Genomic DNA, 14,028 nt, shown 5'->3' with positions numbered 1-14,028 from the left:
TTTGACATGGAAATATGGATATGAATATGAACTTTGGTGGTTTTCATCGGGGGCAGCACTGAAAGTTAAACTTTCAAAGGGTTTTGAAGTTGGCTTCCAGGAGAAAGTGTCTCCGTGAAAAGTGCGATTTATTACATAAAGTTTAGCAGTAAAGTTCTGGAAAAAAACTGTGAATATGAATATGCCCTGCATCTGAAAAAACTTGAACGAAGTGAATTATTTCTTCACAAAAAAAAGTCGAAAATTTGGAAAAAAAATGCAGTTTCAACACAAACCCAACCGCTGAAGACTATATACATACTTTGTGATTTTATCAAATAATTCAAAAATGAGTGATAGGTGGTCAGTGGGAGCTACAAAGATTTTGACGATACTTCATATAACGATAAATCCCTCTGCAACGATTTTTTTTTCCAAATTTTGTTTGGAACTGACTATAGTCTAATGTTGAACACTTCTCGCTACAACGATATCCTGTACTACGTAAATCGCGAAACCATACCATTTCCAAAATGATCACCCCCTTTCTCTCGATTGGTCAAGTCAAATACAACGCATGTTTTATGTTAGGAACGTGCCGAAAGTATGACATATCTATTTTTGGAGGAAAAAGAAAATCATATATACTGTTTTATCTATTTCTGCTGCTTGTGTTTCTTATTTTAGGTATCTGATGAAACCTTTCGAATATTTGGAGAAACGGGCTGTACGATCGGTACCCGCGATACCTCTGGTTGGGTCATTGTATGCAAATTTCACGCAGGTAAGCGCTTGCACAACAAAATTTCTGATCTAAGACAGCAATGAGTACAATATTTTCAGCAAAACATTATACTTATAATACATAGATAAATATGGATTTCAGAGTGTCCATGAAACTGTTGAAAATAGATATGTTACTGCCAAAGCCCGAAGTTGGTCACTTAGCGAAAAGGCCGGCCCAGTTGACAGAGCCAATGTCCGAAATTCGGGCTTTGCCTGTTGTATGGTTTTGCAACAATGATTTTATTTGGTAACCTGTCCAAAAGAAAAACCCAATTAGAAGTTGTTCCCTGTGTTTCTCGAGCACTCCCAAAATGGAAAAAAATCACGTTTTTCAAGTGAATATTCGCTGAGATACTTGAATTCGAAAATTAGTGAAAATAAGCGAAAGAACAGCATATCAAACGTAGAATTAGCTTGTTCGTTAGTTAAAGCGGTTTTTTAAACTTTATATGCGGTTCTTTCCCTCACTTTCAGCAATTTTCGAATTCTAATATCTCAGCGAATATTGCACATGGAATTTTTTTTGTTAGGTCCAAGAAAGACAGGGCAACAACTCGTCCGTAAAAGAGGGCAGTTGACCATTAATCAGGGGTTTGAAATGCATACTATACGGGGGAAATTATTATTTGGCCGTAAAACAGGGGTGACTGTATCTGAGGGGTGTCTGTTGAGAGGAGTTTTACTGAAACTGATTTTATTGAATGTTCGATTAGCGGAGAAAAAACCGGTGCAAACAGTGTACTTTTCGGGGCATTGCATTTATTGGTTAAAAACCTAGAACTCTCCTCGGAAACCGGGACGTCTGAGATAGCCCCTAAGATAAATCCGTGTTCCTCCATTACTATTTTTATAGAAAAAGTTAAATTTACTGAAGAGGTACAATTACGCGAGAAACTTTATAGAGGGGGCCCGTAAAAAATGCTAATTCAAGGACCCGCCAATGATTCAGCCTATGAGCTCAGTTGCATTATATGAGGATCCATGACCACATCGGGATGCTGAATATTAGAACCGCAATAACATATCAAAATTGCGTTGACCCCCCATTTGCATCATGGCTTGCCAAAGAAAACATTTCTGTGTAATTTCATGCACCTGTGTAGGAATACTTGCACATCATCGTCGGTGAAAAAATAAAGAAGCTTAATGTTAACTTTTTTTTTTTTTTTTTTTTATTATAATGGTTGCATTGGGTATCTGGTCGAAATAAATGCACGACCGGCTGAAATACAGTGGATCCCGCTTATAACGTTTTCAAAAAAATCGTCATGAAAAAAACGTTGTAAGCGAGAAAACGCTTTAAACAGGAAATCTTAATGATAATTTTTGTTAGAGTTAGGACCACTAAAATAAGTCGTACTAAGCGGGAAAGCGTTGCAAGTGGGGGACGTTATAAGCGGGACCGACTGTATTTATATGCCACTGTCATGTCGGGCTATACTCTCGTGATTCGAGTTCTACAAGTTATTTGGATACTTTTTCCAATTGGAAGTATGCTTCTAGGATCAAGGGTTCCGGAGTTATTCGAAGATGAAGTGACTTTCCTATACACCCTGTATGCGAGTATGATATGAAAATCAATATAAACTGGAAGGGGTGAATCGCTACCTTTGTACTGTATGTACATTACACGCACGCACAGACAGATCGCTTCCCTCTTTATCGCGGCGGGCGAGCGTGGGGGGAAAAGAGGAGAGTGAAAACTCGCTGGGGCGGTTTATAGTTCGCCTGCCCACCTGCTTTACCGGCTCAAACCGCTTTTACCCACTTTAACCGGAATGAACATTTCTTTTTCTCGCTCGAATCGCTCACCGCTTTAGCTCGCCCCGCGTGTTTGCTGTTATTATCTTCCGATTTGTGCACGTTGTTCTTTCTCGTTTGTATATAAAATGGAAGCGGATAAAGACATTTTAATTTCTAAAGTATTTAAGAAAAGTGTCATTTGGGACAGAAGGTTGAAAGGCCATGCCAACCGCAACGTTGTTGACAAAGCATGGAAAGAGGTAGCTGCTGAAATGGCTGTTGAAGACGGTAAGTGAGAAATAAAGTTTTATTATTATTATTAGTTATACAGCTCATCATTATTATATCAAACCAAGAGTGTGTGTTAAAGGAAAATTATAGAATCGATTTAATTCGTTTAACCAACGAAACAAGTAGCAAGAAAAATTATAAACGCATGATTACAAACACAGACATACAACAGCATGTGCTAATAAACGAGAAGGAATGCCTTATTTCGGACGGCTGTGACTTCTCTAAATTTCTTCTTTTCCGTAATTTCTTATTTTGACCATATTTTTCGCATTTTTATTTGACAGTCCCTACAAGTAGGTATTTTAGCTCAAAAAACCTATTTCTCCCTGCATTTCGCGGGGGGGGGGGGGGGGGGGTCATTCAAGTACCGTATAACGTCAGCAGATTTTCAACCATTTTTGAACCCTTCCTCCCCCCCTTGTCGCGCGCTGCAAAATTTACTCAGCTCTACTTCCTAACGCTCATTGGGATCAGAGTACTGAGCTCAGTGGATCAGAGGGGTTCCGTTCACAATCCCGACAGACGAAATCCCGACAGGTCAAAATCCCGACACTGTCGAATTTAAAAATTCAATTTCGCCGTATAAGCCGCACTTCGCGATTTCTGTCGGGATTTAAATTTCTCGCGGCGAGGGGCGTTGGGGCGACGATGAGAATGATGAATTGCGATCAAATAAATTTTCAAATTTTAATTTCGCCGTATAAGCCGCACTTCGCGATTTCTGTCGGGATTTCGTCTGTCGGGATTGTGACTTGTCGGGATTTCGTCTGTCGGGATTATGACCCACACCCGGATCAGAGACGTACGTGGATGAAGGGGGGGGGGGGGTGGGTGGGCACGAGCCCCTTATGCTTCCAGACTACTTTAGGATATTTTTATTTTATAATAATTTTATATGTCATTCTACAGTAATTTCCGTTTGAAAGGGACTATAGTCCGTTTCAGGTTAACTTTGCAGTGAAGGGGAAGCTACGAGGGAACCGCATCACTCGTTGCTATGGGAACGAAAGCCTCTTAACCAATGTATCGATGCGCAGCCTCGGTAAGGTATGGCCGATTCTCGCCAATCTCACTGAGAAAAATATTTTTTACGTGTAACGTAATTGCACAGTTAAATTAGTAATAATTATAGAATTAAAAGCAAACCACTGCCGATACTTTCAGAAATTAAAGTGAAGTTTTTGAAATCATTTGTTTTGTTTTTTGATTAGAAAATGTTTTAAAATTTAGAAAAAATAATTATCTTCTATCAGCGTGTCACTTACTCTTCATTGATGTGCCGTAAGTAACATTAAAAATTTCAAAAAAAGTCATATTTTTCTGCAATATTTCCCTTCCCTCAGCTGAAATTTATTTACAAAAAAAAATCTAAACAATATTATGAAAGCAACGTGTAATTTTAAAATACTGTATATTAACCATGGCTCTCAAAAACTTGGGGATTTTTAATTTTTTCTTCAATTTATATGGAAAAAATTAATGTTAAATAAATTAAGAAGAAGCAGGTTAACTCTGTTTTCACATGTAAATGCAGGAATAGCACCAAATAATAATAATGATACGGAAAAGTTTAGAATTTTTTTACTCACTTTTCTTGCCGAAATTTCCGTCACTCGACCTCCCCCCTTCCCCGAACGGTATACGTCGATGCCACTTGTTTTCCCGACAGCTTTAGTCTTTTGTGAAAGGGGGTTTCGGATTTGCTGACTTTTGATGACAAGGGGGGGAGGGGGGGGGGTTTGAAGGTTGCTTACGTCATCAACTACCCTTTTTGAAGATATGAAATATTCTAAGCTGCTGACGAAATTTTTCTGTCAAGGGGGGAGGGGGGGGGGTCAGTGTTTCGCTGACGAGGGGGGGGGGTTGGGAGAGTCAAAAATGGCTAAAAATCTGCTTACGTAATACTTGAATGACCCCTAATACTCCCTTGAATGGACGTATGCCATTTTAACTTTCTGATTTGGGGGTAGGGGGTTTGCAGAGAAAGGCCTCTTTCACACTCAACGATTTTGTCGTGTCGTCCATTCGTACTTTACACACTCCCCGATTTGCTGCCAAGAAAGAAATTTGTTTTGTTTTTTTCATTAGTTTTTAGTTCCACCATTGTTCTATCAATTTTATGTGATTTATGAATATTAATTTTATGAATTTAATTTTTTTTTAAATATGAATTTGATGATTCGGAAGCATATTCGATTGTATTTTTGCAAAAGAATATTCAGTATAACATATTTGAAATCGGAAATTACTCTCCAGTTTTATTTTGAATCTGATCTGTGACCGATTCTTGAAATGAAATGATCTTTATTTAGAAAAAATATCTTTAAAATTATTTTCTTTTTTTCTTTATATCTTGAAATCATTTGTTTCAATAACTATTCAATTACTCTTTTATTGATTGTGAAATAATTTCTATCAGAAATTACGAAATTATTTCTCTCATTGATTTGTAAGATATTTTCCTCACTATTTCTGAAATTACTTGTTTCAAAATTTCTGAAATTACTTGTTTCAAAATTTCTGAAATTACTTGTTTCAAAATTTCTGAAATTACTTGTTTCAAAATTTCTGAAATTACTTGTTTCAAAATTTCTGAAATTACTTGTTTCAAAATTTCTGAAATTACTTGTTTCAAAATTTCTGAAATTACTTGTTTCAAAATTTCTGGAATTATTTCTTTCAGTAGTTCTGAATTTTCATCAATTCTGGAATTATTTCTTCTATATCTCTGAGTTTCCATCATTTTTTTTCAGAAAAATTTCTTTACTAGAATCAATTTTTTTCATTTATTTTAGAATTATTTCTTGGATCGATTCCGAAAATATTTCTTGCATTTATTCGGAAATTATTTCTTTCATTAATTCTTTCTTTCTTTCTTTCAAACCGAGCACAAATCAGGTCTATCACCATTTATGGGCGATTCTTTCCTTAATTGTAAAATTAACCATTTTTAAATGTTTTCAACCATTTTCTGAAAATGATCGGCGTGCCACATTAACGGCTCGGAGTGCCAAATGTGGCCCGTGGGCCATGCGTTGAAGATCCCTGTCTTATGGTATTAAAATTCTCTTTCAGTTCTGCACAAACTTCTTTCCATGCCTTTCTTGTGGCATTTCGGTCCTTTTAAATACCTAGGGATTTATCCCATAGCACTGGTCTACAACTTCTATCAGAGAAATCATGAATTCCATTCGTTCGTTCATTCTTCTTTTCACGTGCAATGTTGTCTCGAAAAAAAAAAAATCGAAGAGTACTTATAAAAATAGTACATAGTACCCTTTATTATATAAAGAAATAATAAAGAATACTATGGACGACAGACGGTAGCAAGTCGTGGCGTGTGAATGCATATACTGCGTCACGTACTCGACCATCAACACGGTGACGACACGACGCCGTCCATTGTCAGTCGTTGGGACGACTGCATAAGCGCCATCGGAAGACAAAAAGTCGTCCGTCGTTGATTTGTGAAAGGACTCTATTCTTTCTTCATTTGACTGCTCCCCTATCACGACAAAATGCCTGCTGGCACTTTTCTCGGACGACCAAAATCGTTGCGTGTGAAAGGGACCAAAGAGGGAAAAGTTTGACCGGTCTCTTCATAATGATGGGTAATAGCATTGTCCATTAATTGCGTAGATAAAATCATTTGGAAGCTATCAGTGTCTCAGCGTCATTCACCATCAATTACATCCCCAACTCTTCTCAGCACTCGGTCACTATCTCATCTTCCCACTTCTTTCATAATCTTCATTTTTCGAAACACATCATACGACATCTATACCTCATTCAAGTCATAATTATAATCAACCACTTTCAATCCATTTCTGGATGAATGTCTCCTCCAAATTTTTCCATTTTACTCTGATGCCATCCAGTTGACTACAGACACTTTTCTGATCTCGTCGATACTTCTCGGATATTTAACACCACGGGAGTACCAACCCAGAATACTTGTGGTCCATCTGTTGTTCTGTCTTGCAATATGTCCAGCCCATTTCCATTTTAAACGTTTAATTCTTGCCATGATATCATATACCTTTGTGTGGGTTCTTATCCAAGTGATTCGTTTTCTGTCTCTTCTTGTGATGCCTAGCATACATCTTTCCATGCTCCTTTGTGTTGTCTGTAGCCTTTGTATCGTCTTGCTTGTCAGTGTCCATGTTTCAGCTCCAGAAGTCAGTACTGGTAGCACACACGGGTTAAACACTTTTCTTTTCAGGCATAGTGACATGGGGCTCTTCAGAATTACACAGTTTTGCCAAATGTGATCCATCCAATCCTGATCCTTCTGTTTATTTCCTTAATGATTACTTTGTCTATGGTAATTTCTTGTCCCATAGCTTTCTACTTCGTCTATTTGAAGACGATCTTGTTTAGCATGATCGTCTTCTTCAACGTAACGGAGTTGAATATAACTTTTGTCTTTTGCAGATTCATTTTAAAACCCACCCGAATACTTGCCTTCGCCAGTTCTAGTATCATTTCTTCTAGTTCGTCTGGATTACCGCAGATAATAACAATGTCGTCGGCAAAACGCAAATGATTGAGAAATTCTACATTTATTTTAATTCCTTTCACATCCCAATACAGTTTTCTGAATACTTCTAAAACAGCGGTAAGGAGCTTTGGTGAGATGGTATCACCCTGTCTGACCCCTTTTCCAAGTTTTTCCATTATACAAATCAATCGTTGCAGTTGCTTTGTCATATATTTTCTTGATGATATTTTGAGTTGTCTTCCCTACCCCAATTACATCTAGAGCTTTAATAACAGCAGATGTGAAGACAGAGTCAAACGCTTTCTCAAAACCAGTGTAGGCCATACGCAATGGTAATTCGTATTCCTTGGTCTCTCTGTGAGTTCCTTGGATGTGATCCATTGTACTAAATTCACTTCGAAATCCTGCTTGTTCTTTTGGTTGGGCTTCGTCCAATTTGGATTCAAGCCTATATATCAGTACTTTGATGAAGATTTTATAAATTACTGATAAGAGACTGATTGGTCAATAGTTCTTGATATCTTCTTTTTCATCCTTTTGTAAAGAAGAACCGTCATTACGTTATTTCAATCTTCAGGCGCATCTGATTTTGTGACACAATTTGTGAACAAAGCAGCTAGCATACTGGCAAATTCTTCTCCTTGTTTAACAATGTCTATTGAAATCACATCTTCACCTGGGCAGTTCCACTTTTTCATGCATCTTATTAGCCCTGTAGACTTCTTCTGTCAGCGCATGTGCTGCTTTGTATACAAATTCTGCTCCCTTTCCTCTGTTCCGATCCCTTTCTTCATGTTTGTATAGAGTATATTATAAAAAAAATTCCTTAACAATACTAATAATTTCATTTCCATCTTTTGTGATGGTTCCATCTTTCCTTTTTAGTGCAAAAGTTTCCTCCTAATACACAGTTTTCGTTTTGCTGATTTTAAGCTCCTATTATCTTCCAATGCTTTCTTTGCAATATCATAATCAAACTTCCTGACATCTTCTGTAATCCGCTTTCGTACTCTGTTACAAGTTCTGCATATTCTACTTTTGATTTCCGCCTGACAGTCGAGTGGTTAGGGAACTAGCCTCTCACTGTGCAGGTCTGGGTTCGAATCCCGGTTCGCGCATGGATGTGTTTACTAACCTAACACTAACAAATTCCCTGGACGGATCATGCTGATCCCTTGAGAATACGTGAAGATCGTGTTATAAACTGAAGAGCCAAAAAAACTGGTACAGGCATGCGTATGCAAATAAAGAGATATGGAACCAATCAAAGTACGGCGCTGCGGTCGGCAACGCCTATATAACACAACAAGTATCTGGTATAGTTGTTAGATCGGTTACTGCTGCTACAATGGCAGGTTATCGAGATTTAAGTGAGTTTGAACGTGGTGTTATAGTCGGCGCACGAGAGATGGGACATAGCATCTCCGAGGTAGCGATGAAATTTGGATTTTCACGTACGACCATTTCACGAGTGAACCGTGAATATCGGGAATCCGGTAAAAAATTAAATCTACGACATCGCTGCGGTCGGAAAAAAGATCATGCAAGAACGGGACCAACGACGACTGACGCTATATGTAGCGGGATACTGACGATATGAATTGAAAATTACTTCGACCCGGCCGACGCACCACTATATGTTGCGGAAGTTACTTACGATATTTTATATATTCATTGAAATTATGGAGTATTAATTATTAAGGACATTGAGAAAATAATAACCTATCCAATTAGAGAATTACAATTTAATTTTATTCATTCATTGAAAATACTTCGTCACGGTGAATTACACTAAACTCGATACAATTTACATTCAACATGGACACTCTCACTCCACCAAATTAAACACACAATAATTATATATATAGTTTGAATCACTCACCGTCATCTCGGGGCAAGGTTTCTTGCGTCCCTTACATTGAGGGATCTCGACCCGGGGTTAGGAGGGGAGAGAGAGTAAATAAACGACTCTTCAAGCGCGACATGTTGGTCGTCCAACCTCCATCAATACTCTCTCTCTGACGAAAGCCCCGTGTGTTCCAAAACCAAGTTGGTGAAGACCACTGCTATTGGTCAAAGGCAATCGCCTGATTTCTGTAAGGGGTTTTCATTGGCCCAGAGGCGCAATGTCTGTCTGTAGAGTTGTGATGGTGTTATGTAATACATACTCAAGTGCGTCTTAGAAATACCTGGTGAGGGAAAGGAGAGCACACGTGTTGCATCCCATGTATGTATGAATATGTATAATGTGTGGTTTCTCTATGAGAAGGCGAGAGGGGGAGAAAGTGTGTGTAAGGTGCACTCGTGACACCAACGACGACTGACGAGAATCATTAAACGTGACAGACGTGCAACCCTTCCGCAAATTGCTGCAGATTTCAATGCTGGGCCATCAACAAGTGTCAGCGTGAGAACCATTCAACGAAACATCATCGATATGGGCTTTCGGAGCCGAAGGCCCACTCGTGTACCCTTGATGACTGCACGACACAAAGCTTTACGCCTCGCCTGGGCCCGACAACACCGACATTGGACTGTTGAGGACACGTTGCCTGGTCTGACGAGTCTCGGTTCCAATTGCTTCGAGCTGATGGACGTGCACGGGTATGGAGACAACCTCATGAATCCATGGACCCTACATGTCAACAGGGGACTGTTCAAGCTGGTGGAGGCTATGTGAGGGTATGGGGCGTGTGCAGTTGGCGTGATATGGGGCCCCTGATACATCTAGATACGACTCTGACAGGTGACAGGTACGTAAGCATACTGTCTGATCACCTGCACCCATTCATGTCCATTGTGCATTCTGACGGACAATTTCAGCTGGACAATGCGACTCCCCACACGTCCAGAATTGCTACAAAGTGGCTCCAGGAACACTCTTCTGACTTTAGACACTTCCGCTGGCCACCTAAATCCCCAGACATGAACATTATTGAACATATCTGGGATGCCTTGCAACGTGCTGTTCAGAAGAGATCTCCACCCCCTCTTACTCCTACGGATTTATGGACAGCCCTGCAGGATTCGTGGTGTCAATTACCTCCAGCACTACTTCAGACATTAGTCGAGTCCATGCCACGTCGTGTTACGGCACTTCTGCGGCTCGCGGGGGCCCTACACGATATTAGGTAGGTGAACCAGTTTTTTTGGCTCTTCAGTGTATATTTAAGGTCATTCTTTGTTTCAATAGTGAGTGATTTGATGGGCCGCGCACATAGTGGGGTGATTACATATTTGTACAATGTATGCGAGACGAAGGAGAGAAACAGGCCACTCAATGATGTGCGCGACTTGAACCTGTTTTTAGTTTTCACCTCGATCTGCTGATTTTCGCTATCTGTTGCAGTCCATTTTTCTCCATTTTTTTTATTTTCCTCTTAAAAAAAAAGAGCTTCTGCAGAGGGAACATCATCATCACACCTTTTCATTTCATAATTACCTCCCCCGGCCATTTTCTCTATCCTTCTCCTCCTTTACTATGTGCGGACATCTCTTCCTCCACCCCATGCGTTTTTTTTCTTCCTGGTCGCAATTCTTGTAACTCGTACCTCTTCGTCCCACTCTGAGTGCAGCCTTAAACAACAACAAGAACATGGAATCCAAGATGCCACTTAATTCATTTTTACTCTGATTTTTCTTTCAAAAATTTCACATGGTTTTAGTGATAAACAACACGAACGCTTCTACCAAGGTATTCTAACTACGGAGCATCATTATAAGAGACATTGCAACCTTCAATGATAAGGTATTACTGTGGGTTTTTAATCAGGAAGATTGAAGATGGTAGTGCAAGAGGAAAAGCAGCCTCACCTTATTTTTCCAAATCAAATACACCTAAAACTTTTTTGAAATATATTATTAATTTAATTACTTTTGCAAAAACGTTAACTGAAAAACATCAGTAAACTCCGAGAGGTTTTTATTTTATTTAAAACCAGTCAAATATTAGCCAATGTTGCATTGTTGTGGTAGTTGTGTACCTCAGATCTGTGACGTGAAGAGAAAAACTGTGTGTAGAGAACAACTGATTTTTTAATGAATTCATCACCCCAAAATTATGTAAATCCACCTATTCGCTAAGCAGGTACAGAAAAAAAAGCTCTATTTTGATGACTAGTGTTATCGTCGTATTACCTGTCAGATCTACAGGCTATACTGTAGATCTGAATCCAAATACGTTTCTCCATCGCTCTGTTTCCCATATCCTCCCACGTCAATAACTATTTACATTGACAAGAGCCAGAGAAACCAAGGAAAAATACTATTATTTATAATTTTAAAACATGTAAACAAACAAAAATGAACAAACTTAATGAACTTGCTTCCCGTCAAGACAGCCAACAACATGTGGAAAATTCGAAACATTGTAGAAGTCGGTCGCAGTTTTTTTTTAGCGATTAAGCAGTTGGAATTGGCATGAGCCAGTGCCGTCTTAACGCATGGACCCACCCGGGCACCTCGAGAGAATGCGGGCTTCACAAAAATGAGAACCAGTTAAAAGTTTCGAGAATTTGCTAGGTGGGATCTCAGAAAAATCACTTGGCCCGGGGGCCCATGATGCTCTAAAGACGGCCCTGGCATGAGCAAAATGGGTACAGTTTATCCGATATAGCTTATACTGTTTCCTTGACGATGTTAGCAAAAGGTGACTTCCCCATCCGGAAACTGAAGGTCAATGCTCTAAACGATAATCCTGTTCATAAGTACCGGATGAAAATGAAAAGTATCTGAAATGGGAATGAATTTGTTTATATAAATATGCAAATGAAACTAGTTAAATGAAAATAGAATGAGGGAAAAAAAACAAAACGTGTATGTCGTGCTTGAACACATTTGGAGAAACTAATAATTCTGTCTGTTTTTTTCAGACGGGGAACTGCGGAAAAAGTGGAAGTATCTGAGAGACCAATTTGCCGTAGAAATGGGAAAGTTCCCTCCTAGTCGTTCAGGTGATCATCCGAAATCTAAGTGGCCATATTTTAAATCGCTGATGTTCTTAGTCGGTATCGTCAAGCCAAGAACCACATCGAGCAACTTGAAAAGCAGCAAAACTCGAGCTCATCAGGACAATGAGTGTTCTGAAATGGTAGCTCACACTGCTGAGAGTAGAACAGAGCCTACTGATGATGTCCAGGAAGTGGAAACGCAAGCTTCTGACACTCAAAATACAGCTCAGAAAACACAGCTGGATGAAGCCACCGGGTTGTCTATAAAGAGGAAGCGAAATGAATTATGTTCGAGATGTAGCCAGGAAATGATACTAATCGAAGAGAAAAAAGCTTCTTTATTGGAACTCCTCATACAAGAACGCAGATGCGATGACACTGATGATGCTTTGTTTTTTCGAAGTCTTTTGCCTCATGTGAGCAAAATGCCACAACACTTGAAAATGCGGTTCCGAAATAGGGTTCAACAATTGGTTGACGAGTTCGTTTACCCAGATACTTAAGACATTCTACACGCTCCCAGCCCTAGTTTAAGTTATGGTGTTTTTTTAATCCCATGTTCCCATCAAACTCAAATAAACAAACCATTCAGACTGCACTCCATGACGATGTACAGTAGAACATCGATTATCCGAACACATCGGGACCGAAGGGTGTTCGGAAAAGTGAAAAGTTCGGAAAATCTATTTCAAAACTAATTCGATAGCACAAAGGAATAAATTGAAATTCAGCAACAAAAACCTTAAAATAATTAAATTTAACCGACTTATTTCGAAAAGTAAATGAAAAAACGCAGTGTATCACAAAAGAAGAAATTGTAAAGGAAAAAATAAAATGGGGTAAAACAAATGCACACATAAGCGCATGATAAATAACACCGTCAAACCATTCAAAAAAAAAAAAAAGGAATCTATCTTTAATTGTTTCAGCTTGCTTGTACGACATTTTGCAGTCTCATCCCGTAATAGTTTCAACATTAAAAATTGAAGCGGGTCAGCGTTAGACCGCGATTTTAACCACGCGAGACATTTTGTGAAACTCTGTTCTGCCTCACTGTGTTTTATTACATCTGCCGTTGGTTCATCTTCATCACTTTCACAGTCATTGATAGTAAGATCAATCATTACTATCAATTTTCAACCACTGAGACAAATGAACCGACCGTTCAGACTGCACTCCATGGTGATGTATTTGTGGCATTGCGCAGCGTCTCAAACGAAACTGTTTGGGGAATTTTTGTTCCTTTTTTTAGTTTACATTAAAAAAGTGCAACGCTAAATATTTTGTTCACTATTTTCTTTTTATTCTGTGTTTAATAAAATGAGTCCTGAAACCATATTTGTTTTTAACGCTTCCACCACAAATTTATTGTTGGAATAAAATTTTCAAAGTTATCATTAACTCCTGTTCAAAATCTTTGCACCTTCTCATTTTTTTTTTGTATAAATAAAGCAATCTAAACGGCTTACCTTAGAGTTATCATAAGACGTTCTTTAGGAAGAATTTTCTGTTGATGGAAGTTACACCATCTTTTATCACCCGGTATTCGATTTTCTTCAAGAAGTAGTCGAATGTCTGCTTATCCATTCGGAAAATTTCTCAGGATGAGCTTTGAGTTGAGGGAACAAAGTATGAGGCAGGCCCGTCATTCAAGGGGGGGGGGGGGCTGTCCCCCGGCTTTTGAAAATACACTAAAAATGGTATATATATATATACATACATACATTGAGTACATGTGCTTTGCCCCCTCCCCCCCCCCCCCTGGAAAAAGTTGAA

At 38.9% G+C, this 14,028-nt stretch overlaps 1 protein-coding gene across 1 annotated transcript; it reads left to right on the top strand.

The window, feature by feature from the left end:
- Window positions 1-2,532: 2,532 nt before the first annotated feature.
- Window positions 2,533-13,653, top strand: LOC149081755 (uncharacterized). The gene is made up of 2 exons (XM_089237180.1): window positions 2,533-2,796; window positions 12,175-13,653. The coding sequence occupies exons 1-2, from the start codon at window positions 2,655-2,657 to the stop codon at window positions 12,753-12,755; spliced, it is 723 nt and encodes a 240-aa protein (XP_089093306.1). The 5' UTR covers window positions 2,533-2,654; the 3' UTR covers window positions 12,756-13,653.
- The last annotated feature ends 375 nt before the right edge of the window (window positions 13,654-14,028 follow it).

This window comes from Pholcus phalangioides, unplaced genomic scaffold (genome assembly GCF_987345545.1).
Source record: "Pholcus phalangioides strain wild (caught in Gottingen) unplaced genomic scaffold, Ppha-v1.0 ptg000009l_1, whole genome shotgun sequence".
In the NCBI taxonomy this organism is placed as follows: Eukaryota; Metazoa; Arthropoda; class Arachnida; order Araneae; family Pholcidae; genus Pholcus; species Pholcus phalangioides.
The sequence above is the reverse complement of the archived record's forward strand: the minus strand, read 5'-3'. Positions and strand labels throughout refer to the sequence as shown.

Bases quoted from the DNA above. Each gene is read 5' to 3' on its own strand.
- LOC149081755 (XM_089237180.1), top strand. From the start codon at position 2,655: ATGGAAGCGGATAAAGACATTTTAATTTCTAAAGTATTTAAGAAAAGT. The intron at 2,797-12,174 runs GTAAGTGAGAAA...TGTTTTTTTCAG, and splicing joins TGAAATGGCTGTTGAAGACG to ACGGGGAACTGCGGAAAAAG.